Genomic DNA, 27,654 nt, shown 5'->3' on the forward strand with positions numbered 1-27,654 from the left:
CAAGGCATGCGTTATTATAACAGGCAGTTTAACTAAGGCTGTTGTAAGGTAGTTCTATAATAGTGTCTATTTAAACTTTGTCGGCTTTATTGTTTTATTTAGGGCTTTTTCTATTTTCTTCCTGCTTCTTTTTAAAATAGCAGTATGCCTCCTTATGGCTTAGTTTACTATAAAAATAGCATTTTCCTTTAAACTTAATTGCTTTAATAGTGTTAAGGTCCATTTGTCCTGGTTGGGTTTTATTGTCTTTTATAATATATTCTTTTTATTTCTTGCCTTAGTTTATATAATGTTAAGATTTCTGTTGAAAGGTTAATTGATAGCTATATTTTTCCAGTTTGCATTCTTAACTTCTCTTAAAGTTACAGTTATTAATATTAATGGCCTTTTAAGTATATTTAATAAATCCGATTTTACTTTAATTTTCCTTAAATAACTTATCTTTAACTTTAGACTTAATGCTGTTATAATAGACTTCTTTTTTTATTTCCTTAATCTAGTTTACTTTAGTAAGCAGGCATAAGAAAGTAGTAGTATACTTAAATAAAGCTCCTTTTTATTATAGAAACTTAAGTTCTCTTTCTGCTTTCTGTTTTTTATTTATAGTTCTAAAGGATTTTTTTAATTAATCTTTAAAGGTTTTATAATTACTGAAAATCTTGCTTATTTAAATTTTTATTTTAGTGGGTTCTTCTTTTATAGCATTATAGTCCATTAAAATAAGCTTAAACTATTTAGCAGCAGTTTTTATAAGGCAGTTAGCTATAAAGAGAACTTAGTCCTTATTGTCTCCTAAATTAGTTAAGAAATAGCTAAAATAAGTATTTAATTTAGCAAAGAATTTATTTATTTTTAAAGTGTCTTTATTAAAGTTATTAGGTTGCTTAGGCCTAAGGATTTCTTCTTTTTCTTTTTTTTTATTCTTTAGTTAATCCTCTAGCTTTTTAATTTATATAAGGAGTAAATTAATTGCAGCTTGTTCTGCAGTGAGAGGTGGATGTTGTTTATGAGTTTCCTTATTTATGTAAGTAGTTCTTTACTGACTGTTGCCTGCTATATTTTTATTATTGCCTGTAGGTCTGGTAACTGTTTAAACAAGAGTTATTAATATATGATGAACTATACATTAGATAGTTAGTATAGGGTAGATTCCTAAGGGATAAACCTAAAATAAGCTCTTTAGGTTTATGTTGGCGGATGGGTTAGGAAACCTATAGGCAATAATATTACAATAATAGTTATTAATAGGGATTAGAAGTGCTTTTCAATCTATAGGTATAAAACTGTATTAATAACTGGCTATTTAAGTTATTTAAATAAGCGTAAGAAGTAAACTTATATATCCAGTTAATTAGGCTGGATCATTTGTAGATTTTAATAATCTATCGTAGATTATCTTATAAGATTGATAATCCATTCATGGATCATTGGATCATTGTGATGATCTAATAATCCAGTTGTGATTGGTAGGTCGGTCCTATGTTAATCCAGTTTGGCCTACCCTATAGGCCCATTGTTGCGACCATAAGAGGCGGGTCATAACATATTCTTTTTATTTCTTGCCTTAGTTTATATAATATTAAGATTTTTATTAAGAGGTTAATTAATAGCTATATTTCTTTAGTTTACATTTTTAGCTTCTTTTAAAGTTATAGTTATTAATATTAATAGCCTTTTAAATATATTTAATAAATTTAATTTTACTTTAATTTTCCTTAAATAACTTATCTTTAACTTTAGACTTAATGCTATTATAATAGACTTCTTTTTTTATTTCTTTAGTCTAGTTTACTTTAGTAAGCAGGCATAAAAAGGTAGTAGTATACTTAAATAAGGCTTTTTTTTATTATAGAAACTTAAGTTCTCTTTCTGCTTTCTGTTCTTTATTTATAGTTTTAAAGGATTTTTTTAATTAATCTTTAAAGGTTTTATAATTATTAAAAATCTTGCTTATTTAAATTTTCATTTTAGTAAGTTCTTCCTTTATAGCGTTATAGTCTATTAAAATAGGCCTAAATTATTTAGCAGCAGTTCCTGTAAAGCAGTTAACTGTAAAAAAGACTTGGTCCTTATTATCTCCTAAATTAGTTAAGAAATAGCTAAAATAAGTATTTAATTTAGTAAAGAATTTATTTATCTTTAAAGTATTTTTATTAAAGTTATTAAGTTACTTAAGCCTAAGGATTTTTTTTTTTTCCTTTTTTTTATTCTTTAATTAATCCTTTAGCTTTTTAATTTATAAAAAAAGTAAATTAATTATTATTTACTTTAGAGTAAGTAATAGATATTATTCTTAAGTTTCTTTATATATAGAAGTAGTTCTTTACTAACTGTTGCCTGCTATATTTCTATTATTGCCTGTAGGTCTAGTAACTATTTAAATAAAAGTTATTAATATATAATAAACTATACACTAAATAGTTAGTATAGGGTAGATTTTTAAGGGATAAACCTAGAATAAGCTCTTTAGGTTTATATTGGCGGATGGGTTAGGAAACCTATAGGCAATAATATTATAATAATAGTTATTAGTAGGGATTAAAAGTGCTTTTTAATTTATAGGTATAAAACTATATTAATAACTGGCTATTTAAGTTATTTAAATAAGCATAAGAAGTAAACTTATATATTTAGTTAATATCTTTAAATTATAATAGATTAATATTAATTTTTATTAATCTTAAGTATATATTAAAATAGATTAAACATGATTTATATCGATCTATCGCTGATTGGTGCGCCGGGCCTAAGTTAATCTAACGATGCCTACCCGGTAGGCCTATAGTTGCGACTATAAGAGTTAGGTTATAACAGTTATTTATATATAGTTAAGTTTATTTATTTATAAACTTTATAAAATGAAATTTTTTTAAAAAAAAAAAAAAGTTAGCTATAATTATAAAATAAAGTTAAATTATATAACTGCTATATTTAGCTATATTTATTTAGCAGTAAACTAAAAACAAGCCCTATAACTTTAAGCCTCTTACCGATAGGATTATATTTTATCTTTATATTACATTTTGCGCGCCCACCTGACCATTCTCCTAAAGAACGCCTACATGCTCCATGTGGAAGTTGTGATACTTGACAGTGACGATTTAATCCCGAACTCAAACTGATTGGCGTGGGGTTAAAGTGGAGCTAAACTTTAATCAACCGGGGTCCTGTCAAACGTGGCAGGTAGAGTGAGAACCCTGTTGTCATTACCCATAGCCTTTAATTGAAGCCCGCGATTACAGATTACCAACTCACTTGTCACTCCGTGCGCCCACCAGACTATAAGACCACTGTGACCGCCTAAGCCGTAGAAGCTTTCTCTTCACACAGCTCGATACCTATTTGTCTCCCAACTTGTCTGCACCCTCTTCAACATCCCCCATTTTGGCACTATGGCTCAAGATAACCGCGCGCAAGTGATTGTTATTGGCGCAGGATTATCTGGTCTCACAGCCGCCTCGGAATTATATAGTCAAGGCATTGACGTCATTGTCCTTGAGGCATCATCCAATGTAGGCGGCAGAGTGAATTCAGCCAATACCAAACTAGGGTCACATTTGGATCTTGGTGGACAATGGATTGGGCACGGACACCACCGCATCGCTGCTCTGGTAGGCAAGGCGGGAGGCACGATATACCAGACATACTCACGAGGTCTACCGACGATTGTTCGTGAAGGTCGCACTGTGTCCATTTTCTCACCATCAGTGCTTCTTGCGGTAGTTTATCTCAGCTTCCTCGAGTTCGCGAGCAGGTTGTATGTTCCGCGACGATGGATTACAGTCACATTGGACAAAGCCATTACAACATTGGTTCCGTTGGATATGGCTCGAGAACTTCTTTGCCTTCTCATTCAAATCTCTTCTACCTCAGAACTAAGCCTTTATTCGGTCTACAGCTTCGCGAGATCGATTCGTGTATCTGGGGGCTTGCTGGCTATGCTCGGGACCCATGGCGGAGCTCAAGACAGCTTGGTTGTGGAATCTATGAGCATCACCACCTCCATGTTGGCCAGCGAGCTTTCTCACAGGGTTATGACAAATATGCTGGTCACAAGCGTGTCTCAAAAAGGTACCGATGGAGTGACGGTGCGTACGGAGTCAGGCCGAGAGTTCCACAGCAGGAAAGTCATTGTCACGGTTCCCCCGCCAATGTTAAAGAGCATCACATTCGATCCGCCGATGCCCGCCTACCGTAAAGCGCTTCAAGAGAATACCCGCATGGGCGTCGTCTATAAGGCCATCGCTGTTTATGAAGAGCCTTTCTGGCGTGAGGGATTGGGTGGAGAATTTCTAGTGCTTGACGATCCCGGATTTGTCGTTTTTGACTCTTCATCACCTGATGGCCCTGGGCACTTGTGCTTCCTCGTAGCCGGTACCCCCGTACGCCAGCTCGACACGCTTGATTCGAATTCACGATGCGATTTGCTATTGTCGCGGCTTGTGCCACATCTCGGGAATCGAGTGATGCAGCCTGTGGACTGGCACGAAAAAGCGTGGCATTCGGACGAGTATTGCGGTGGCGGCTATTTAGCATACCCCATTGCTGGTACCAGTGAGGGTCTTTTACCAATGCCTCATGAACCAATCAACAATCTGCACTGGGCGGGAACTGAGACGGCGCAGGAACATCCTGGATATCTTGAAGGAGCTGTGCAGTCTGGCGAGCGTGCCGCTTGTGAGGTTGCACATGCGTTGCGCGGAGCGCAAACCATCGAACAGAACTAAGAGCAGGTGGAAGTGTCACGCTTTTCTACCATCTTTGGCCCCTAGTATACAATCATGGTCCGATTGGTAGCTATTGCTCACTAAGCATTGATATATTGAATCTAGACAACAAGAACCATCTTGGGAACATACTCAGTTTCCACGGTGTAACAGGGACACTTTGAACGGTATTTTTGGATCATATTGGGAGAGCATCCATTTCTAGCCACAAATAGATTTGGCCCTACCACCAAAGGTGTATGCCTTGGCGTCGATCGAGACCAATGACGGGCGCCGAATTTAGTTGATCATCGTGAACCTGGGTAATAACTCATGTAAGTAATTCAAATGACAGATGAGTTGGAAGGGTCATTAAACTTTGAGTTAACATTAAATACGTAGTGATCCTTAATGAACAGGCTTGTGTTGTGAAGGGGTTAGAAAGTTATATATATTGTGGATGCACCTCTGCCTCATTGATGAAACAAACCTGTAGACCGCCGTCATTGGTCCATTGGTAGCCGTCAGCAGTACAATTCATTATGAGGCGCGTGATTGGACGTGGGAGAGGTAGAGTTGAGCGTTAGATTAGTAATTTATTGAGCAGAAATGATAAAGGCAGATGATTCTTTCCAGTTCGCATCTATTGCAGAACAATTGACAGTACTAAGTAGCCAGATATATTCATAGCCCCTCACTTTACGTTCTCTTCCAGTCGAGCATCACTTGCAATAGTTTGATATCACAGAGGCATGTTCTATCGACGAATCGGAAGATGATGGTTTGGTTCGGGCCTAGGGCGACAGCGAGTCCCCGAGGTAATCAAAGTCGATAGCTTCAACGTGTACATGTATGGAGCAGGTCTGGCTGTATAAAGATGATGTGGAGTGGCCCATCTCACTCTACCTGCTGTATTAGACTTAGTTACAACACCACCCACATTAACCTTTGAGGCTTTGCAGGCGCCACACCTACGCCACGTTGAATCGGGCAAAGGAATTGCGGGGGGGCAAGGGGGCCAGCTTATCTGGATTTGTTGAATGATCAAGATAACTTGACCCCCTTTGACCTCATGCCATTTCAGAAAGCAATCCTCTATCTATTCCCGTCATACTGAACTGCACTTTGAGCTGACATTACCCAACTTGTATTCATAATGGGCACCCGTAAAGGCTGCTATCAGTGCAACAAGCGCCGGATTGTCTGCGACATGGGTGAGCCACGGTGCTTGAAATGTACTAACAAGGGACTCGAGTGCTCCGGAAACGGCCTACGTTACCGCTTCAATAATGGCATCGCATCGCGGGGAAAGCTTAGGGGTCTTTCCAACCCGATAGATCAAGCCTGTCCGCCGTCCACTACAAACCGATCGTCTCCAAGAAAACAATCTCGAAAAGATACGATAATCGCTCCAAAGTCCTGCCGCGCCTCAAAGGGCGTGATTCACCGCTCTATCTCAGATAACAAATATGAAGTAGGCGTACTTCCATGCTTAGAGTCAATAGACAGCAACACTCGATTATTGTTAGACTATTGTAAGCTTCTCATCCTGTCCGTGTTTGGGCTCGGCGTGGTGAGGCTGATATTGTACGTAGTTTCCATAAATATGGCACCGGGCATGGTGGTGCTGGATAGCAAGAATAACGGTTACCGTAATCTTATTCTTCCTTTTGCGGTACAAGATAAGCTGGTTAGGCAAGCAGTAATGAGCATTGCTGGCCTCCAGTTCGCTCGCACCTGCCCTGAAATGCATCCCGCGGCGGAGCTTAGTCGCGCCCAAGTCATCAAACAGTTGATGCAATCTTCAATATCTTCAGCTCCAGAGCAAGTATTCAACATCTCATCTTGGATGACTGTACTTGTACTCCTTATTGGAGAACTAGCTCTCGGCGGGGATCATTACTCGTATCTCCTGCGAATGATGCGTTCTATTAAAGACCATGGAGTAGTTGATCCCAACCCGGAACTGGTGCGCTTCTTGACCCTAGAAACAAATATGTGAGTTCATCAAGCCATATCAACGGTTTATCTCATCGAATGGTCTGACAGAAAACTTTCAAGGATTTCATACCTTGCCCGGCCTTTTGTTGACGATTCAAGCGATGTGGAAAACATGGAGTCTGAGAGGAGCTTACGAAGCTTGCTTATGGAATCCCAAGGTCCTAAATACAACAACGCCGATCGGGAGATACTCAACATCGTCACAGAAGCAGCCCAAGTCTGTTACGAAATTTGCAAAGACTGTAACTCACCACAGCGACGAGAGAGGAATTCAAACCTGCAGCATCTAAAAAGACTTGTATCCCGAGTCCTCCCGTGTACTGCTGGTGGCAATTCAATGGTATGGGTATATTTCATTGGAGCAGCGGATAGCGAAAGCTTTGAGGATCAGAGCTTTTTCATTGGCTGTCTCATTGACATCTACAAATATACAGGGTGGGAAAATATAGCGAGGGGAATTTCCATGCTGGAACAAATCTGGCAGCGCCCACCCGGACGCTCATGGCGCTATATTTTACCTCAGTTGTCCACAGCTTTCGTCATGTAGACAATTTAGAAATGAGATCACTCTTCCACAAGCCTGGGTCCATGGTATAGTCCTTTCCCGTGAATGAACCAATTGATCGCGGTAAATATTGCCATCGTACCTAGCACGGCGGAAGTATAGTCTGAATGGGATTTAGCTCGTGCAGATGAGGCCTAAAGTAATACACTTACTCATATTTGAGCCCGTGACCGGGAGAATGACTGGAAAATTATAAAAAACGAGCACAGTAATAGCGAATATGACTGTTAAGATATTCGCTATCCAGCCCAACGGACCGTAGAGTTTAAATAATCGCTTTCTTGGTAGGACATTAACCGCTCTTCGCCGATATAAGAGTAAAGCAGCTGGAAAAGCATACGACAATTGCTGAAGGATAAGTCCCGTGCCGATGAATGCATTGAAAGCCGTTGAGGAGCCGAGATATATGCACCCAATAATGAAGACGACAGCATTATTCACAAGTAGTCCCCAGACCGGGACGCCCAGCTCCGGATGAATGCGGCACACAAATTTGGAGCCGATGAGAGCATTGTCTCTAGCAAAGGACCAAGTTAGTCTTGATGCTGTTTGCTGGATGGCACTCAGAGCAACGAAAGCAGCCACGAGCAAGATCGCCATGAATACGGTAGCCGCAGTCCCTGATCTAGTGGCCTGGTGCCAAATCTCATAGATGGGGAAGCTATAAAGTTAGTTTATGAGAAGACTGCGAGGTAAAGGAGGAATACTTACCCCGTTGGAGTATTGATAACGGCATCGAAATCGACAATACAGTATATCATGGACACTGTAAAAACAAAACTGGTGACGAAACCAATCGAAATAGTGCTCAAAATCGCTTTGGGCACAACACTCTGGGGATTCTGGCACTCTTCGCAAAGATGAATGGCTCCATCCAAACCAGCATACATGTAATTGGGGGATATGAGCCCAGTCAAAAAGCTGATGCCATCCGGCCAACCACTGTCATTAATAAAGTTGGTCCAAACTAGCTCACTTGGTTGTTTTGGCGAAGCACGGGCCAGACAGGTAACAAAAATGATGAAAAACCCTGACAACGTGAGGACAACTTGAGATGACTGTTAGGACACCATCCAGAAGCACGCCAGAGTTGGACACCACTCACAGGACGCATCATTGATCCACAGCGTTCGTTTGAAGGTAAATATATTATGAATGCAGGCCAAAATGTTCACGCCTTGGAAGACGAGAAAGTAATGCCAATCCTCAGGTACGTAATCTGGTTGGTGGAAGATGACCATGGCTAGAATAGCTTGGGTTATGAGAATCGCGACGCCAGATGTGCCCGCGATCCACGCAAAAATATTGGCAAATCCACAAGCGTAACTCTACAATGGGTTAGGGAGTAATAAAACTCTTCTGATATGCTTTGAGAGCGTACCAAGATGCGTGAACATTTAGCTGGGCTCAGGATAGATGTCCAATGGTATCTTCCTTCGGTTAGCGACATCCCAAAAAGGAAGTAAGCTGGAGACATACTGGCCACCCGCTGTTGGATATATAGAAACTAGCTCAGCCATTGTTAAGCCGCTGCAGCCAACCATGACGAAGCAAACGATAGCTCCATATATGGGAGTTACCGAGCCGCCCAATGCAATAGTCAAGGCCAGAGTTCCAGCGACTCCGGCCCAACTATTACAGATGTTCCAGCCAATGCAGATAGTTTCCAGTGGTCCAATATCTCGGGACACCTGTTGTTTCAATCCAAGGGTTGCAAGAGCTTCCTTTTCTTCAAGAATCTCAGCATCTTGAGTTTGCACTAGCAATGTTGTTAGGAGGTGTAACTGGAGATTGACAAATGTGGGTACCACAAACCATGGACTGCCTCTCGCTCCATCGACGAGCGGAATAATACGTTGTCAGCAGGAGATTTCATGATGTTCGTACTGTCGATAACTGCGAAATTGATGAAGAAATAGATTTCCAACATCAAGAATTAGTTGACATTTTATATCTGACACACTTGCAGCTTCTCATGGGAGACGAAGGAGTCGCTGTCATTATCTTTCAGTGTATTCCCAAAACGGAAACTAGAGTGAGTTGAACTCAAACGCGGGGAAACATGGCGCCCCCAGATTTCAAGCCACGCTAGCACCATGCATCAGAATGGGATGCATGGAGACCGACACCAAGAAAGGGGGGCATCCGATCGACATGGCGAAAAATAAAAAATCGGTATCATTTACACAGCTACGCCCCGCTGCTGCCTTATCTCCAGAGCTGAAAATATGGGCAATACAAATCCGTTATCCTTCTGTTATCCTTCTCACTCTACTTTCCCGAAAGAGTAATCCAAGTCACTATATAAGATAACGTAAAAGAACCCCCGATGACTGATTCCATATCCTCTTAAAACAATACATTCTATTCCTCCTTCAATTGTCGCGAAGCACTAGACCATTACAGATTAATTACTACATTGACCCAAGTCATGACTTTCACTCGTGAGGGTTTCCAGTGGACCTCTACAACTGGTCTTCAACAGGGTTTGCCTTGTGAAGCCGTCATTCAGCCACCAGAGATAATCGAAAAGCCTCGTCAAGTCTTTGATGTGTTAATCATTGGGGCGGGATATACAGGTCTTACCGCTGTAAGAGATCTCACTACTGCGGGTGCGTCGTCTGTTCGCTCAATTTCTCCCCTTAAGACTAACCCGGGGCAGGCTTTAAAACTCTGATGCTGGAAAGCCGAGATCGGGTTGGTGGCAGAACATGGACATCACACGTTGATGGTTACCCATTTGAGATGGGTGGAACATGGGTTCATTGGTTTCAACCACATGTATATCGTGAGTTGTCACGTTATGGCATGAAATCAGAACTGGTGCACTGCCCGGATTATTCTAAGAAAAAGAACCACTTTACATTCGTCACGAAGCATGGCCGTAGAGACATGAGCCACGAGGAAGAGGTAAGTGGAGTTACGTCATGTAAAACAAGTTACACGCTAATATGATCTAGCAAGAGCTCATGGCTAGAGCACTCGGCAAGTTTGTGGATATAGATGGAAATCGTGGGAAGACTGTGATGCCATTCCCATTCAACTCAGGCTGGAACAAGGTCATTCTCAAGTTCGCACACATGTCCGTGGCTGACCGTGTGGAGCAAATCAAACATCAGCTCTCAGAAGAGGAGCGCCATGCAATCGAAGCCGTCGTTTTGGTATGCAGCGGCGGCACGCGAGAGAATTCTGCATTTTTGGACTTCCTCCGCTGGTGGGCAGCCAGCAATCATGACTATGAAACTTTCATGGACTCAGTCATGGTATTCAAACTCAAATGCGGGCAATCAGCGTTTGCGTTGAAATTCTTGCATGAATCTTTGCAAACAGGGAACCTGTCGTATTCCTTCAATACTGTTGTGTCTCATGTAGACTCATCAGGTGACAGTGCAGAGGTGCGCACCAACGATGGGCGACAGTTTTTCGCCAAACGGATCATAAGCACAATTCCGCTAAATGTACTAACTAAAGTTCATTTCAACCCACCGCTTGATCCTTCGAAGGTGGAAGCTTCCACACTCAAACATGTCAACCAATGTGTGAAAGTGCACGCTGAGGTTAAGGACCCTGAAATGCGGTCTTGGAGTGGCATCACGTATCCTAACAATAAGCTTTTGCTTGGTGCAGGTGATGGCACTACTCCCTCAGGGAACACGCATATTGTGTTCTTCGGCTGTGAACAGAATCACTTGCAGCCTGACGAAAATGTCGAAGAAACTCTGCAAGCTATCAAGGAGTTTACTCCTATGGATGTAGAGAGATTAGTACGTCCATGCTTCAAACCAAAGTGAAACGGGACAAACATTAATATTGATAATTTTAGGTGTTCCATAATTGGTCCAAAGATGAGTTTGCTGAAGGAGCATGGTAAGTTCACAAATTGAACCTGGCTTTGTCGTGGAAACGTCTGACAATTTCTAGGGTTTGGTATCGCCCGGGTATGGAGGTCAAGTATCTTGACGCATTGAGAAGGCGACAAGGGGGGGTATTGTTTGCAAACTCTGACTGGGCGGAAGGAGGATGGCGTAGTTTTATCGACGGAGCTATTCAGTCAGGTACAGAAGCAGCTCTGATTATCAAAGATGAGCTGCAGCCAAAGAAGCTAAACAGTAGGATCTGATATGTTTACCCAACATATCATTTTATAGTTTTTCCTTTCATAGAACTCCATCTGTGCTATTATGCTTCTAGTATGTGAGAAAATGGTTATATATCTATACGGATATCACCGTGCATGAGTGATCATTGGGTCTACTCCGAAATGCGATTTAGCTTAGATTCGAGTCTGATGAAAAACCTGTTGGGGCAGTGTAGAAATGTTGAAAATCGAAATTCTGATCATAATAAAAGTAAAAGAAGTTGATTTATCTACAACCAATCCTTCAAATACATAATTCTATGCTTTGGAAGGAAACTAATAGCCGTCCAACTTGCCTTCTATTACTGCTCCCACAACACAAATTAAAGTCCTAACTTAGCACCTTTGGGAGGCGATAGCAAGATTAACTAACTCATAAAAGGCCATATACTATACCAAGGTGGACAAATTATAGGAATTGTTATTAGATATCTATGTCTTAGACTTTAGTTGCAAGTCTAATCAATAAAGGCTATAAAATACCTACCCCTGGTCTGAGTGCTGGCAGGGGAGAGTAGCCATTTTCCGTACTACGGGCTAAAATAAAAAGTAGAGTCTGAAAAACAAAACAGATTTACATTTCTTTACATGTATTATTCATTACTACATATTCGAGACATTAACACTACCACAACATCAAGTCAGGCTAAGCCATTATTACTCTAGGCTTCCTCGCAAAAGGTCACGAAACAAGCTGGGATATGGGAGATATCTCGAGTTTCATATGGACTATTATCTGGTTAGTAAAACAGATACTGCTCTCAAGTTATGTTACTTGAGAAAATAGCATGGTCTAAGTGTTGTATACAAGATAAGATTCGTCAACGGGCGAAGGATGCTAAACCATTATCTTGCCTAGTCCGTGCGGTCGTAAGACCAGTCAGACCCAGACACCACGCGGCTCCCGTCGGGCGAGAAGGCCACTGAGCTCACCGGGTCGTCGTGCCCCTCGAGCGTCGCCGCGCAGGCATCCCAATCCAGATTAACCATTGGCAGCGGGAATAACCAGGCTGGTAGCTCACCATCAAACGTCTTTCGGATAATACCGTTCTTAGGTGCAAATACGAGAGCTGAAACGTAAACTTGTAGGGGCCATTTGTCAACAGCAGCGCGGTGGCTAAGGATAACTCGCCGCGCATCTCGTAGGAAAACCGATACCTCGTGGCTGTTCTCCTGCACATAATCAGTAAACTCTTATCATCGCAATCCATTGAATGGCTGCGGGAACCTACCGTAAGTAAGTTTGTGAGACCATCTACCATGCTCACACTTTCCGATAAACAGAACTTTACTTTCCTTCCAATAGTGTACCCAATATTGACAAGCATATTGGACTTCAGGTGGGAGAGACGTCTCTATCGTTTGCTGTGGAATGGCTGTCCGCGGAGCTCCTGGAGCCCGCATGTTACATAGATCCCTTCGGAGGTTCACCTTCATGATACGGATGCAATTTTGCGCTATCGCACTATGGGATTGCATCTCATCTATACATAAAGGGGTCGAAGAGCGATTTGCGGGATCGACTAGGAAATCTCGAAAGGATAAGTGTAACATACGCACGGGAATGTTTTGAGATGAAGGTGCGTCTAATACAGCATGCAGCCAATCGAGCCTAGCCATGATACTCTTTTGAGGAACATCGAGGATGGCACTTAGAGCTACAACCGAGAGAGGTCTAGAAAGAAGAACAATAGTGCCGATAACATATCGGAACTTCTCAATCACTTCCCCCTCGTCATCTGATGAGAGGTCATCGATCTGCTGCGCTAGGACTGGCAAGTACGTCTTGTCTAATGCACTTGTATTAGCTTTGTTTCTGTATTTTAGCACTTTCTGTAGCCGCGCATTAGGATCATCTATCTTAGGTTCCGCGACAAAGCGACACGCAGTGTCTGCAGAAATGAAAAGTGGAAAGGCCCTGATAGTGGACTTCCCTGTCCCCGCCATGCCATTCAGCCACCACATTCCTTTTGCAACTGGATCGTCAACCCACCTCATAATCTGGCGGATGAGTTGCACGCGGGTATTCTCAAGACATGTTAGGAGACGCGCCTCTGCTTGGGAGTTGTAAAAGGCACCTGCAGCTACTGGAATGCCTTTTGGTCGATCTGATCGGTGTCTCTTTGAATGTGCTTGCGCCGGTTCTCTTCGCGATCGCAGCCACGTTCTCCGGCACTATTTGGCAATGGGGATCCGGAGCTTCTATCGCAATGTGGGTGCTTTGTGGATGTACCACTATCATTTGGATCCTACAACAAACATTTTCTATTCTCACCACACCGAAGCAGAGGGCATTCCAGTAGGCTGGACTTTGTGCCAATCTGGTTGGCTTCAAGTTGCTCGGTCGTTGCTTATGCTGTACACTGTATTACACTCCGCTCTTTTTTGCTTTCGCTCGAGGCTACGATGCTATGGCGCAGACCGAAAGACCTCTACCATTTGTGATTTCCGTCTGAATCTACCGTAGAAGAAGGATCGTATCGATGTTCTATCATTTCTCGAATGTCGTTAATGGTTTTCGGCGGCTTAAGATTAAAAGAATTTTATATATAATCTAAAAAATAATCCCCTGGCCTTTTTTTATATACTTTAAATACTTAAGTCTACTATTGCTACAGCAGTTATTAATTAAATTATAGCAAGTAATTTTATATTAAAAAATTAATTATATATAATTAACTTTATTTATGATTTTTAAAAAAATAATTTTATAAAAAAAAAGTTAATTATAAATATAAAATAAAGTTAAATTATAGAATTAATTATTAATTCGCAGTCTATAACTGCTATATTTAGCTGTATTTATTTAGCAGTAAACTAAAAACAAGCCTTGCAACCTTAAGCTTTTACTTATGGGATTATATTTTATCTTTATATTGCATTTTGCGCCCTTACCATCCTCCCAAAGAACACCTAGCAGGAAGGCAAGGTGTGATTCGCTGTCCATGTGCTCAGTTGACCCTTCTTGCATGTGACAGAGGCTCAGTGAGGCTAAGCTTCGCCTCATAACCCCTGAACGTTAGGCTTTCTTTACCATTCAAATGAGAGCATTGCCTTTGTGATTTGATTTGTCTTCTGTCAAACTCGGCAACAATTTAAAAGAAAATGTCGCATTATTAGTTTAGTAGGCCGCAGCATACTAGAGAAATACGCGAAAAATGGCGCCAGCGCTTACGGTTCCAATTTTCCATAACTGAGGCTCAGAACCATCATTCCGCTTGACCAGTATATCCGGATATGCTTCATCGTTTACCACATTATCTTAGCTGCTTTTTCACCTGATAATGTGCCATTAACAAGCTCATTGCAAATTATTCCATCAACGTGCTAAGGTTCGATTTTTTTTTAAGAGCTGCCGATTCTTGTATCTAATGTCATCGGAAGAACAGAATCTCGCGCCAAATGTCGCTGCTGCTAAAGACTCCTGTTTGACGAAGAAACATATGATACCCAGCGAAAGAGAAGAAAAAAAATATGGGCAACCCTTGGGCATCTTGTAGGAGTGGCTCCTACGACATATAAGTTTCTTTAGTGAGAATACGGCGATCATCAATATTTTTCGAATAAAGTAAGCATAAAGGGAAGCATCATTGGTATGAATTTCGACTCAGAACCGCGCAGCTATCTAACCTCTATCATTCATTGTACCGGAATCAATATACAATGACAAGCCCTCAATGCGCTCATCCAGCCAAGCATTTTCCAATATTGCTAAATGACAAATCATATGTCTGAAACTACGGTTTTCGAAGCCTTGCATGTCGCTATGATAAACACTTTACTTTCTCGTACACTTTCAATATGGATACATTGAGCTTTAAGAAAGAGGACTTATCCCGCCACGCAACTGTCAGACATTTAGCATTCTCTTAACCCGTCAACATAACTCATAAGGCATCGTCATCTACTTGTAATACTAATTGACAGTTGCCTTAATTCATTATATTATGTATTATTTTGATTTCCTATATCTAGTTTCTTTATATTGGATGTAACCCAGTTCGTCCCCCCTTTCCACTCTTAGTCTATGCATCTTATCTTCCGAATCGTATTGCATTAAATTAAGCGCAGCGTAGGATTGATCTTGCCCCTCTGGTTCCGCAGGAACAATTTTAATCTCCCCAAGTTCAACATCTTGGCATGGTCATAGCGAGCATTTCGTATCATATCTTCTCAATAAGAAAAGAGCCCGTCACCTTCATATCGGATTCATGATCCCATTTAAACAATCTGTCCAGCCTGCCTTTTACTTATAGCTTTCCAGTGTCTGCTTCAGCCAGTATGGGCTCTAGTTTCTGCTGAGATTGCTTGCTCATGTCGGCATATTGGCTCGAGTGATACCTAGAGTCTACTCCATCAGACACTAGCGGCAATACAGCCTCCATCTTGCCCTCATGCGGTTGGTGGGCGACAAGGCTCTTGCAACTTTCGCAGTGGTGATCTGTGTCAGCGCACCAATTGCACACGAACGGTACAAACACAGGGATGACGCCACAGAAGAGAAAACAGCCAGCAGCTGCAAGTCTACGAGATAGCTATATTAGCAAACGGTGGCTAAAGTTTTGTGTGCTTTGATTCGTGAATAGTGCAACATACTTTGTCTGGCTGGTAGACTGATGGCGAACTTCAGTTTTCTGGCGTGTTTTGCAGTATGGGCAATCGATATAATCAGGAGCTTCCCCAAGGTACTCTGGTTTGATAACATAGTTCTCTGGCTTCATGCATGGCTCTACACCCGGTTGCTTGGTCACGAGCTCTGTGCTTTGTGATTGGACAGGTTCAAGGATAACATTTGCTGTGTTTAGAGTCACCTGAAGGGTCTCATCCTCCTCTGATGTAATAGCATTCAACTTCTTATCTGTCTCTACTGCGTCGGTAGCAGGGAAAAAGACGATTTTATAAGTGTCATCGTGACCAGGAGAGTTGAGAGTGGATCCTTGCGTGTCCATAATGCCTTTAAAGGTGATAGGGAAGAGAGCTTCGACCAATCCGAGCACTTTCGTAAACTTATACACTGAAAGAAGAAGAATCACTGCAAATGGTGCGAGCCTCAATCCTTCTTTTTATTCCTATGCGACCGGCGGGCACGTTTGCGCTTATTCAAACTAGAAATCGGGGTAAGGCAGAAGAGGCATAGACAACGCACTGAAACAGCCCAACCAAGCACCTCGCCACACTTCCGAAGGATTCATTAGGATCGTTGTGTGCCATGCAAAGCTACAAAGAAGATGCCGGGGGATCAGAAAGGCGCGAGGGTCGCGAAGCAATCGGCGCATTGCGCCGTCATTTGCGAGTTTCGCTTGGAAATCCCCTACAACCCCCTGAATGGATGATCTTATGAATATGTATTTGATAGAAATGCTACGTTGAGTAAGCTGAGTTTTAAATATAGCGTATTCAAAATGCTTTATTTTATGATGAAAAAGAACTATAAGAGCCTCATTTTTCTAGACATTTTCTATATGTATCCGCTGTAAAGCAGTGACCTACGTCGCCTCACTGCTTGATTAATCTCGGCTATTTGCACAAGCAGGGATAACACGCTTACAGTGAATTCCGTATTGGCTGTAACCTAGCAACATTCGATGCCATCCTGTTGGTAGCATATTGGCACAGCAAGCGCTGCACACTAGGGCTGATAGTTTGATCTAGTCCTGTCGCGATAGCCATCGGATTTCTACGCCGTCGTTCTTCGGCACTGAAAGACCTACGAGATATGAATTTACTGAATGTCAAAACTCTACAAGTCGAAAAGTGCCGAGATGGTATATCCTCTGCCATATTATCCCATTGATGAACTGATGGGCAGGAGTTTCTCTACGCGCATATCACAAGCGATATGACCGAAACTCAGAGAAATGGCCACCCAGGCTACGCCAAAGTTGTCAGTGCATGCAAACAGGCACGACTTGACGGCCATGGATACATTTGGATTGATGCTTATTGTTCCGACAAAAAAGGTAGCGCTGAGTTGAATGAAGCCATTAACTCAATGTTCAAGTAAAGGAATATGTTCACGATAGGCAGAATTGTTCATGCTGATAAAACTTTAGCTATTGTAAGCAAGCTCAAGTCTGCTAAACCCCACCTCTACTACCGATAGAGTCACCCATTATTACTCATTTCCTCCATTTTCGCGACTAACTTTGTAATGATATTGTTCTGGCATCCATATCTGCTAAGACTGCCGTAGTAGCTGATTACCTGCTGAACAAAGTGCGCAGATATATATTTTTATTATTTTATATCAGAGTCACTTACTCTGTTCATCTACCTCGTCGCCAACTTGCCAGCTTCCGTATCATCTATGTGATTTGGCATTTGATAATTTCTATACCCAAGCACTATCTACGTATCTATCATAATATATGCGCCTTGAACAAAATGGCATTGAGGGAGGAAGATGAGCGTGCCTTCACTCAGCGGGTTCTTGACGAACTGGCACATACACCATATAGTTGCTCGGGTTTGACAAAACTAAGTGGCGGAACAGCCAATTTCCTCTACCGCGGCACCCTTCTCAAACCACTTGAAGGAGATGCTAACATAAAGGTCGCTCAAACTGTCGTGGTCAAGCGTTCCACTGATTATGTTGCTACCAATCGCGATTTCCCACTCGATATCACGCGCTGCATCTTTGAAGAATCCATGCTCCTTGCTCTAGATGGAATTGGCTACGCCATCGCCACTTCTAGCGGTCCATCAGTGGTTACGGCACCGCGACTCTATATGTTTGATCCAGACACCTACACTCAAGTTCATGAGGATTTTCTTGGTGCTACCGATCTCACCACCATCTTGCAGTCCACCAATGTCGATCAAATCTTGCCTGAATCTAATCGCCAATCTATCGGCTATGCTCTAGGTTCTTGGCTGCGCTTCTTTCACAACTGGACCTCAGAGCCGGCCCAGACTGCGCTTCGGGAAAGAGTAGGACCTAACAATGGTATGCGCCAGTTAAAGTGTCTTATCACCTACGACAGCTTCATCGAGATACTAGAGCGTCACCCTGAGACTATAGAAGGCTATAAAGAGACATTAGAAGCGGTCAAGAGTACCATGAAATATGAGTTTGAGCGACCGCCAACGGAAGGAGATGAGATTCGCGGGCTTATTCATGGAGATTTCTGGGCTGGAAAGTAAGTTGAAGCGTTTCCCAAACAAACAGCCTTTATAACGAAGAATTCTTCGTTGGTCAAAGGTAGATGTCTAATTATGAGCTCTGACAAAAAACATAGTGTTCTGCTTCCAGATAGCTCATGGAATGATGCGCAACAGTCTACCCAAGAGCCTCATAAACTCATCGTTATCGACTGGGAGAACGCCCAGTTTGGTCATCGCGCCGTGGATATTGGTGGCATACTGGCCGATCTTTATGAGCGCAAACACTTTAAAAATATCGATGCTAGTATTCCTATTATGCAAGGATTCATGCGGGGCTATGGCCCGATGAGTGAAGAACTGGCATTCAACATTGCTATTCATGCTGGTGTGCATCTCATTTGTTGGTATTACCGACGAAATAGGAACGACCCATTGCCGTTCCCTTTACCAAAGGTTTTAGATGCCCTGACCCTGGGAAGAGATTTTATTCTCAAAGGGTGGGCTAAAGACAAAAAATGGTTTGAGGGCTCTGTCCTGGCGCCTTTGTTTTCGGATAATTAGCAGCCTACAAAAAACTGCATTGTCTTATATGTCATTAAAGTTATGATATACCAAGACTGGACGCGATGAAGGCAAATATTTAATTACCGAAGCAGGTTTCGGGAACTTAGTTACCGGATGGAAAAGGGTACATTAATTATTCCTATATGTCTGTATATCACATGTTTCCAACTTTTCTGCGACTGGTTTCGCTCAACATGAAATCTTACTTGAAGATATAAAGTGCTATCCGCTACTAGTTATCCTATCCCTGTGCTTGAGCCCAAACAATGCAGCCCACGGTCTTTCACACCAATAGATATGACTAGATGTTGCCCTTATAATATTTCTTTGGGAGCCCATAGATTCAGTTTCAGCTGAGCCAATAAGCCTAGCAACCCTGAATAACATCTCCGCAGCATTCGTCTCAAGCATTGATACAGATGGCTTCAGCCGGAAGCAGATAGTTCAACAATCCTCCAGTCATAGGCTCTCCAATATTACCTACCTCACAGAGGTTGACACCTTCTCCACTGCATTGTGCACCGTATATTCCATGACTATTCTAAGCAGAGCGAACAGGCTCTTGTTCGGAGACATTGCGTCCTAGCTTTACGTCATTTCGTTAGCATTGAACTCGTTCGATGTAATATATGCATATGAAAGGCATATACTTTCTTTCAAACATCTTCGATATTATTGAAGCGGAGGAACACGAACCCACAACAGTTCCGGTTTTCCGGCGTGGCCGCAATTATCCAGGAAACCTTTCTCTTTGATGATTAGGCTCATGTCCAAGTCTGCATATACGATACCTTCTTCAGAAGGTGGTAAGTCGATTGTCAGGAGACGCCCGTCGGGGCCATAAATTCGGGCATTGCCACCGCCTGGTTGATTAAATAGAGGTGTTCCATCAACACCTAGCTTATCAATAGATGGCTGTGAGATTACAGCAGTCGAGTGAATAGTGAAGCATTGCGCCTGCATGGAATAAACGCTTGAGAAAGATGCAACAGCTATCTCCAGTAAGCGAAGTATAGAGACAGAAATGAACGAGTCATACTTACCCTCATCTGCCATTGAGTATGGAGCCGGTCCGCCTGGATGAGGCGCAACAGGTGGCCAAGCAGAGCAGTGAATCTCCTCGCCTTGAGAATATGTATTGTATACGAGAAGTGGGTTAAAATGGTCCTAAATTAAAATTGACAATTTGTAATTAGAAAAGATATGGCGCAAGACGATTTGCAAAGTAGATATTTACCGCGCAGGAAAGCTGTCCAACTCTTCCAACACCAGTTGTTCCAACATTGTTTAGAGAAGGGCCATCTCCGTCTCCGAATAATGTACGTTCCATATGGACAGGTTTGAGTTTTCGTCTCGACATTACCAGCTCGCCGGTATTGTCGATAGTACACTGACCAATGTATAAAGAATTACTTTTACGCTCAGAATAGTTGATACACACAACGATATTGTTTTCAGCTGCACAGGACTGCAGTTGCTTCATCTCGTCCGAGTCAATAGCGAGGGAGTTATTAGCGTAGCGAATGTTCATCTCGAAATCCATGGCGCGGACCCTTGTTCCTGACTTAGCTACGGCTGCTCTAATTATCAGGATGCTAATACATACCAGATCCATACAGGATACCCAGGAACAAAAGCTTCAGGAAATGCAATAATTTGAGCCCCTTTGGAAGCCGCTTCCTTAATTATACTGCATGTTTTTGCAACAGTAGCCTTCAGGTCAAACCACACAGGCTCTGCTTGGACTGCTGCCGCTTTCACAATTCTGGGTGTCGAAGTCATGATTTGAGTAGACTATTGATCATATGCGTATAGGCAACTGGAACAACAGAGGTAAAGAGGCTTCATTTCTCATATTTATATACCTCAGGCGAGCTACCCCATGCGGTTCATTACCTGTACTACCGAACTAACCTAAACAGCAGTTGCAGTATACTTGTAAGCTGACATCAATTGTTTCCTATATACGGATCGTTAATCTATCTTTTTTAAATATAGAAGATGATAGTTTGTGTTCTTAACGTAGTCCGTCGGTGAATGGACAGCTCCATTCTGACAAGCGGGTTAGTAGTGTTTGTGGGCAATGGCGTTGTCAACTCTCGGGGCCATATCCTGAGCAGCCAGTGAGTGGCGTAGACCCACTATCAGCTCGGTACTATCCCTGATATAAGAAGTGCGTATTTCCCAGCCAATCGGTTTTAGTGCAGTCCAACACCAGTTGCTCTTTTCCCCCACCCAAAGATTAGAAATAAGAAGATACTCGGAATACACGGGTGGCTTTTTGCTGACATACTGATATTTGCTCGCCGTTCCTACACCACCACTATCCTTCAAATAAGAAGCATACTCAAAGTGATGATTTTAGTGATATGGTAGAGCTGGTATAATCGAAGTCATCTACCATAGGCAATTTAGGGCGATGGTATTGATAAAGTTGCAAATATGCCAAATTAACTTTACAATGGGAGGTAACACTATTTCAAGCATTTATGATGCTTATATACGACATATACAGTGCTACGCATTTTATAGTTGCTATTACTTGAGCGTCGAGCAACCACAGATCCTAGTTTAAATAGATGTTCTTTGTTCGATTTTCCAAATCTGAGCGGAATATTTTGAATCGTCTCTCCTTTCGTGTCCCATCACTGTTAGAGGCAACCGGGGTGAATACAATGTTCAGGCTCGAATAACCGGTCTCCCATGATGCGCTAGTCCACACATATCGACCACTCGCTGGAATATGACCCGTAGCGTCGCGACTCTCCTCTTCCAAAGCCATAAGCTGGCGCCTAGCCAGTAAACTAGCCCTAGTATCCCAATTAAATGAACTCGATGTCATCTTCTCGAAGCTGTCTAAGGCTTCTGAGCGGATAACTTTGTCTCTGCATTTTTGTGAAACGAAGTTTAAAACTGGAAGGGTGTAGATGTCCAGCGCAGTTTCAAGGTGAGAAAAGCGCTTCAATGTGCCCCCGAGAGAGCTCGCCGTCGAAGCAATTTCCCGGAATTTGGAGCTGAACTGATCATATGACATTTCCGTTGCGTCGAAACAGCAGCTCATGAGAATAAATACCGCTTTCTGACCCATATAAAAAGTGTTAAAAAACTGACAAATGATGGGATTTTTCTCTGCTTCCAGTTTCAGCAAAATGGCCTCTTCCCAGCCTTGCAGTCGTTCAAGGAAGATGGCCCGATGTGCCAAGTGGAGCTCGAAATCGTTTGTATGGTAACCATATTGGTGTCTCTGCATGACTTTGACAATGAATATGACAGCTCTTGTGATGAAACTATTCCACATGGCTCCGAATTCATGCATGTCGGTATCGACCCCAGGAACACCTCCAGGGATTGGTCGCGATTGCAATCGGGACCAGCAAGCTTTCTGCATTGGGAAAAAGGGCGTATTCAGACTGAGGAAGATTTGAAACCGAGGTAAGATCCGTTCAGCTTGGTCCAGCCCTTCGTCATTAGAAGGTGCAACGTAACTATGAAGATCCTGTCTATGGTATTGCGAATTCATCTCATCAACAAGTTGATCGCGCTTCTGCTTTAACAGCTCGACGCTGCTTGTCAGTAGCTGATCGGCGCCTTTGGTGTTTCCGATCAAGAGCTCAAAGAGAAATAGCAAGAACATGTTGATCAACACGTTCCTGCGCGAAATGGTGTGAAACTCCTGTCGCATCCGCATATGGAGCGTGGTGGTGGCTTTGGCATGGTACGCCATAGCAACCTGGTACGCACCACCACCGCGTTCTTCAAGCAACTTCACCGTTGGCTCGGGGTTTGAAGAACGCAGGGACAGCATTAAAGCTCCGATACTTAAAACGGACCACCGCACACACTCGTCTCCCATGGATTCTCTAGGGATTACACGATTCCAGAACTTGGTGCATGGAGTGTATGTAAAGTCTTGGAGCATCTGGGCTCTAAACATGTCAAAATATGGAGCCTCTTCGGCTTCTAGATGGCTCGCTCTCGGGCGAAAATGGAGAGCTCTTGTAGCAACTACATCAAGTGTCTCCTGTCTCGGAAGAATTGTCCTTTTTGGGGGCGCAATGCTACCATGCTGCTTCTCTTTGGGTATATCATAATGGCAAACTCGGGCAGATTTCCTGCATTGATTGCATATCGGCTTCTCCTCGTTGCATTTTCGGTGCCTGAGTTTACACTTTGGGGCAAATGGGTTAGCAAAACCACCTGGCAACCAGGTTAAGAAGCAAGGATTAAGAAGCAATGAAATATGAAGATACAGCGCCAGCTCTATGATTTCCATCCACCTGGAGAGCGGGGATCATTTCATCAAACAGATGCTGGGAATCTTATTTGCTGGCCTGTTTATGAGACACATGTAAACGCACCGATATGCAGCCGCCACGGCTCTTGGGTTTGCCTGCGCGCGTATGCTTCTTTCCGAGGATATTACGCGGCAGCGAGTTGACAAGCGCTGTCGTGGGAATCATCATGCTGTACTTGTCTACCGAAAAATGATGTAAAAAGGAACTCGGAGTTGCGAAGACTTGAGACGAGTGATTGGCACAGAATACGCCGAGCCACAAAGGGCACAGTGGCCTGTAATACGGCGTTTGCTAGTTGGGCGCTATAGAGCTTACATGCACTAAAATAGTGCTTGAGGTTGATAAAGCTGCCACTTTACAAATACTGTTAGAGAATATTATATTGTTTAGTAAACATAAAAGGAAGGGAGAGGAACAGTGTAATACTCCATTTGTCATTGCATTAAGATAAGTATACATGGAAATCAGCTGGCTTCTGTAGGGTCGCTGACGATGTTTGGAGAGTACCTTGGACAGTAGCTTAAAATGTATTCCAGTAGTATGATCCTCTTGAGCGCACAATCCCCTCTAAATCAGACAAAAGTAGCGATTAAAAGATCTACATTTCCTTTTCCTTCTAAATTAGTAGTTTTGAAATGGAGAGAATAGTGTTTCGATCAACTAGGGAGGTCAAACATAAATAACATCCACTGCGGCAAAAATAGAGCGATAAAGAGACGATTTAAAACTCTTACCCATTGGTCGACATTCTTCTCATTGGTCTTGTATTCCGCAAATTTTTCATCCAGTCTCTCTATGAAATATTAACATATATCAAGAACGAAATGGCTACAGAGTTTACTGAAGTAATAAATGTTGTCCGGGCAATGTCTTGATCATTTCTAAGAGACTCGAGAAATTTTGTGGCCGACTTCGCCGTCCCTATCTGGCCGATCATGAACTTCACGGCTTTCATAAATCTTGTTAGTAGATAAAAAGGCGAGAAAATCAGTATGCTTGAATTTCACATACTTTGTGGAGGGTAGCCGTTTTCTTGTAGCTGCCGTTCGCATTCTAGGATGGCCGCGACAAGTACGGAACTATCTTCAGGCTCTGGCATCCCATCAGTAATAATAATAATTAGCAGTGGTCTCTCAAGAGTTTTATTTTTTATCTTGTCATAGACTAGGTGCTGGAGAATTTTAGACTGCAGATTTGTTCCAATAGGAGTGTCGCCGCCAGGTTGCCAGGTCATGGGCTTCAAGATATCTCTTATCCCTTCAAGAGTTAGATTGGTAGCGTTGTCAACATCTCTATTAATAAAATGCAGAGCAACGCCCTCACCCTCCGGGAGAACTAGTGTAGTGACCTGAGTGGTGCGCCGGATGAGCTCTTTCTGGCTTTCCCAGCGCCCTTCGCGCTTCATCGAGGTGCTGTCATCTGTAGATATTGCAGTTAGACAAAATAAGGGGACATGATGCATTGTTTTAGCGTTTAGGATAACTTGCCACAGTAAATGACTTGCTGGTATAACGATACTTTGATCCTTTTTTGCAATAGGTCCTTGCCGCCAAGATCGATGACGGAGTTTTGCTCCAGGCTCGCAATCTTCCTAGCGAAATTTTGTATAAAGTCTTTCTTTCCCTTGAAAAAACGTTCCAATAGTTGGCGGTTCTCAAGATATTGACCAATATTTTCCACATATTCTTCCTGGGTCGGTTCCTCGCCTTCGTTTATGACCTATGTATCCAAATTAATACGCTATTTCATTACTTACTCGGTCCGATAACTCCACTCACTTTGTCTATATCTTCATTTCCCTCCGAATTTGCTATAGGTACCATGAAGAGAGCGCCCTGCACAGATTTTTTTACCCAATCAACAATGTAGAGTAGTAAGTCAACGACCTTGGAAACGAGTAAGCCAATGGCTGCCTTTTCTTCGTTCAAGTCAAGAGCAAGAGAGATGGCAGGATTATTTGCATATTTGGCCATTTGCTCTGTTGTAAATCCTTCTTTGTTCTTTATATCCACGGAAGCTCCGGCCTTTCGAAGTAGCCTAATGGATTCAAGATCCTTATTCTCAATTGCATACATTAGTGGCGTCTTCAAGCCCGCTATATCACAGGTTTTGTCCACAGCTCCCGAAGGAATCTTTTTAAGAAGCAGTTGGACGATTCGAGCTCGTTCTCCTTTAGCCTTCCAAGCAGCGAGGAGAAGGGGGGTCTCTTCATCCCTTGAGAGGCCATCTGCCTTGGCTCCTTTCTCAAGAAGTTCCTCAACCTCATCAGGGAATCCTTCAATTACGGCTATCGCTAGTGGTGTCAATCCCGAGTCAGAACTTTGTTCGTCAAGCATATTCTGGTCGTTCTTGATGTAACTATCAAGAACATTTCCAACAAGAATTCCTTTTTCGGCATCTTTGTGGATCGACATGATGACAGCTCAAAAATTGTAAGACGAATAATTAATCACGATCACAATATTAGGATATTTGTTAATTCAATTGCGCTCCATTTTTTTCTTGGGAAATTTGACACATATAAGTTGCCTTTGCGAATGGGTTTGACATCAAAACCAGCCGACTCTAGCCTTTAGTGCATTTTATCTTATTGAAGGACTATGTTGGGCAGTATTACGGCTCAAGCTGCCAGCAATTTAATTGTATGTATCCAATAGACCTTCAGAACTCTAAACAGTTATTCAGCGGGAAGACTTCTAGCCAAACAAAGACGCATATTCTTCCTTGTCAACTTTCAGAAGCCAGCTGAAAACGGCGCGATAAGAAACTAATCTGCATGTCTATCCTATCAACAATGTGCAAGAGCCCACTTCCTTTGCATTGCCCAAATCATGGAACTGGGGTAGCATTTACGAAATAAAGGGCTGTGTTGGGCAGCACTGCGGCTCTAGTTGCCTGAGCTTGCTGATATATCCAATTGAAAGATAGATCGTTTTTGTGGGGAATGTCGCTAGCCAAAAAGAAGTGAATGTGCTTGCTTGTGAGCTTCAGAAGCCAGCTGAAAGTAAGCTGGGGAGTTTAATGTGCAATCTAATCCTATCAATGGTTTTCCGGAACCCACTTCTTGTATCATTTATCAGTTCAAAGCACGAGTGTGAAGAAAAGTTTTGAGAAGTGACGTATGTAGGGTACCTTCAACACGAGCTGAGTACAAAAATTGGAAAGGTGTAGCTCTTTAGATAACTAGAATTTGGCATTCACATTCACTCCGCATTGCTTCAAATGCAGCATTAAACTTGTATTGGTTTCAGTATGCGGCCATCCCTATGCATGCTTAAGTCGGGGCCGGGACAGATATTTAAATCTTTGGAGATCCCAGTCCTGGAGCCTGGACAAGTCGAGTATGACCGTGCAATTGCGACCTCGAACCGTCTTTTCCGCTTTTCCAGACCGGATTGCGTGGTTCAGCCTGAAACGGCAAAACATGTCCAGGCCATTGTTAGGGAAGCAGCATCAAAGAATATTGATCTCACCATCAAATGCAATGGCTACTCTTATGCAGGTCATTCTACCGCCATGAAAGGTGTCTCGCTTGACCTTCGAAGGATGAGAAATATTAATCTAGACATGAATTCGAATATTGTTACTATGGACGCCGGCTGTCAATGGGGCCGCGTCTATGAGACGCTCATAAATGGAAGGCACAACGGATATATCATCAACGGCGGACGCTGTCCTACTGTAGGAGTGAGCGGGTTTATTCTCGGTGGAGGTCTTGGGCCCTTTACCCGAAGTTTTGGGATGGGGTGTGATACCTTAGCTGAAGCGACAGTGGTCACAGCAGATGGTGGCTTAGTGACAATTAAAGAAACTGATGATAGGAACTCCAAGGAGGCCAAATTGTTTTGGGATCTCCAGGGAGCAGGCGGCGGTAATTTTGGTGTTGTGGTCCAGATGAAGCTCAAAATTCAGAAGCTACAGAACCTTGAAGGCACAGTAGTTGCAGGTAGGTACCAATGGTTTCCGGAGGAAGGAATCTCCGACGAAGTCATGCTACAATGAACGATTTCTACACCACCGACTGGCCCAATAGTACTACTATTGACAGCACCTGGGTTTGTGATCTCCGTCAAAATAAGAGGTTGGATGGAATTCGGTTCAACGTCTCATTTGATGGCAGCAGGCTTAAATATGAGAGAGTCATCAACAAGCACATCCAACATGAAAAGCTCAAGACTCAGCTCAAGCGAAGAGCACTACCAGAGAAGTCGACGCGTTTTCTATACGAGACTCTTGTGAATTAGTGGTTGGAGGAGACTGAACGATCTTATCCAACCAACC

General features: G+C 42.6%; 10 protein-coding genes across 10 annotated transcripts; 5 read left to right on the plus strand and 5 right to left on the minus strand.

Annotated features, from left to right (window-relative positions):
• The first annotated feature begins 3,257 nt into the window (after positions 1-3,257).
• TrAFT101_008401 (uncharacterized protein) lies at positions 3,258-5,361 on the plus strand. Its single transcript, XM_024899888.2, has one exon. It carries the CDS (start codon positions 3,393-3,395, stop codon positions 4,725-4,727), a length of 1,335 nt encoding a protein of 444 aa, XP_024762187.2. The 5' UTR covers positions 3,258-3,392; the 3' UTR covers positions 4,728-5,361.
• Positions 5,362-5,781: 420 nt separating this feature from the next.
• Positions 5,782-7,314, plus strand: TrAFT101_008402 (uncharacterized protein). Its single transcript, XM_024901856.2, has 3 exons — positions 5,782-6,241; positions 6,302-6,704; positions 6,768-7,314. The coding sequence occupies exons 1-3, from the start codon at positions 5,863-5,865 to the stop codon at positions 7,252-7,254; spliced, it is 1,269 nt and encodes a 422-aa protein (XP_024762186.2). The 5' UTR covers positions 5,782-5,862; the 3' UTR covers positions 7,255-7,314.
• Positions 7,315-7,511: 197 nt separating this feature from the next.
• Positions 7,512-9,148, minus strand: TrAFT101_008403 (uncharacterized protein; the record flags this gene model as incomplete). The annotated part of the gene is made up of 7 exons (XM_066128322.1): positions 7,512-7,548; positions 7,613-7,933; positions 7,984-8,320; positions 8,378-8,600; positions 8,654-8,702; positions 8,752-9,031; positions 9,088-9,148. 7 exons carry the CDS (start codon positions 9,146-9,148, stop codon positions 7,512-7,514), a joined length of 1,308 nt encoding a protein of 435 aa, XP_065984440.1.
• A 555-nt stretch (positions 9,149-9,703) lies between these two features.
• TrAFT101_008404 (uncharacterized protein) lies at positions 9,704-11,392 on the plus strand (the record flags this gene model as incomplete). The annotated part of the gene is made up of 5 exons (XM_024899931.2): positions 9,704-9,884; positions 9,935-10,182; positions 10,233-11,036; positions 11,096-11,139; positions 11,194-11,392. 5 exons carry the CDS (start codon positions 9,704-9,706, stop codon positions 11,390-11,392), a joined length of 1,476 nt encoding a protein of 491 aa, XP_024762184.2.
• An 873-nt stretch (positions 11,393-12,265) lies between these two features.
• On the minus strand, positions 12,266-12,738 carry TrAFT101_008405 (uncharacterized protein; the record flags this gene model as incomplete). Its single annotated transcript, XM_066128323.1, has 2 exons — positions 12,266-12,583; positions 12,643-12,738. 2 exons carry the CDS (start codon positions 12,736-12,738, stop codon positions 12,266-12,268), a joined length of 414 nt encoding a protein of 137 aa, XP_065984441.1.
• Positions 12,739-15,660: 2,922 nt separating this feature from the next.
• TrAFT101_008406 (uncharacterized protein) lies at positions 15,661-16,359 on the minus strand (the record flags this gene model as incomplete). Its single annotated transcript, XM_024903765.1, has 2 exons — positions 15,661-15,934; positions 16,007-16,359. The coding sequence occupies 2 exons, from the start codon at positions 16,357-16,359 to the stop codon at positions 15,661-15,663; spliced, it is 627 nt and encodes a 208-aa protein (XP_024762182.1).
• A 1,242-nt stretch (positions 16,360-17,601) lies between these two features.
• TrAFT101_008407 (uncharacterized protein) lies at positions 17,602-19,258 on the plus strand. The gene is made up of 2 exons (XM_024903764.2): positions 17,602-18,549; positions 18,649-19,258. The coding sequence occupies exons 1-2, from the start codon at positions 17,795-17,797 to the stop codon at positions 19,073-19,075; spliced, it is 1,182 nt and encodes a 393-aa protein (XP_024762181.2). The 5' UTR covers positions 17,602-17,794; the 3' UTR covers positions 19,076-19,258.
• Positions 19,259-19,619: 361 nt separating this feature from the next.
• On the minus strand, positions 19,620-20,621 carry TrAFT101_008408 (uncharacterized protein; the record flags this gene model as incomplete). Its single annotated transcript, XM_024899804.2, has 4 exons — positions 19,620-19,664; positions 19,775-20,070; positions 20,122-20,245; positions 20,316-20,621. The coding sequence occupies 4 exons, from the start codon at positions 20,619-20,621 to the stop codon at positions 19,620-19,622; spliced, it is 771 nt and encodes a 256-aa protein (XP_024762180.2).
• Positions 20,622-21,630: 1,009 nt separating this feature from the next.
• Positions 21,631-25,787, minus strand: TrAFT101_008409 (uncharacterized protein; the record flags this gene model as incomplete). Its single annotated transcript, XM_066128324.1, has 6 exons — positions 21,631-23,246; positions 24,108-24,164; positions 24,215-24,321; positions 24,385-24,792; positions 24,861-25,092; positions 25,152-25,787. The coding sequence occupies 6 exons, from the start codon at positions 25,785-25,787 to the stop codon at positions 21,645-21,647; spliced, it is 3,042 nt and encodes a 1,013-aa protein (XP_065984442.1). The 3' UTR covers positions 21,631-21,644.
• Positions 25,788-26,625: 838 nt separating this feature from the next.
• TrAFT101_008410 (uncharacterized protein) lies at positions 26,626-27,375 on the plus strand (the record flags this gene model as incomplete). Its single annotated transcript, XM_066128325.1, has 1 exon — positions 26,626-27,375. The coding sequence occupies one exon, from the start codon at positions 26,626-26,628 to the stop codon at positions 27,373-27,375; it is 750 nt and encodes a 249-aa protein (XP_065984443.1).
• Positions 27,376-27,654: the final 279 nt, after the last annotated feature.

Source organism: Trichoderma asperellum, chromosome 5, assembly GCF_020647865.1.
Source record: "Trichoderma asperellum chromosome 5, complete sequence".
Lineage (NCBI taxonomy): Eukaryota > Fungi > Ascomycota > Sordariomycetes > Hypocreales > Hypocreaceae > Trichoderma > Trichoderma asperellum.

Excerpts from the sequence above, each read along its gene's own strand:
- TrAFT101_008401 (XM_024899888.2), top strand. The coding sequence starts at position 3,393 with ATGGCTCAAGATAACCGCGCGCAAGTGATTGTTATTGGCGCAGGATTA.
- TrAFT101_008407 (XM_024903764.2), top strand. The coding sequence starts at position 17,795 with ATGGCATTGAGGGAGGAAGATGAGCGTGCCTTCACTCAGCGGGTTCTT. Across the intron at positions 18,550-18,648 it reads GGAGATTTCTGGGCTGGAAA|TGTTCTGCTTCCAGATAGCT; the intron begins GTAAGTTGAAGC and ends CAAAAAACATAG.
- TrAFT101_008402 (XM_024901856.2), top strand. The coding sequence starts at position 5,863 with ATGGGCACCCGTAAAGGCTGCTATCAGTGCAACAAGCGCCGGATTGTC. Across the intron at positions 6,242-6,301 it reads TCGATTATTGTTAGACTATT|TTTCCATAAATATGGCACCG; the intron begins GTAAGCTTCTCA and ends TATTGTACGTAG. Across the intron at positions 6,705-6,767 it reads TTGACCCTAGAAACAAATAT|GATTTCATACCTTGCCCGGC; the intron begins GTGAGTTCATCA and ends AAAACTTTCAAG.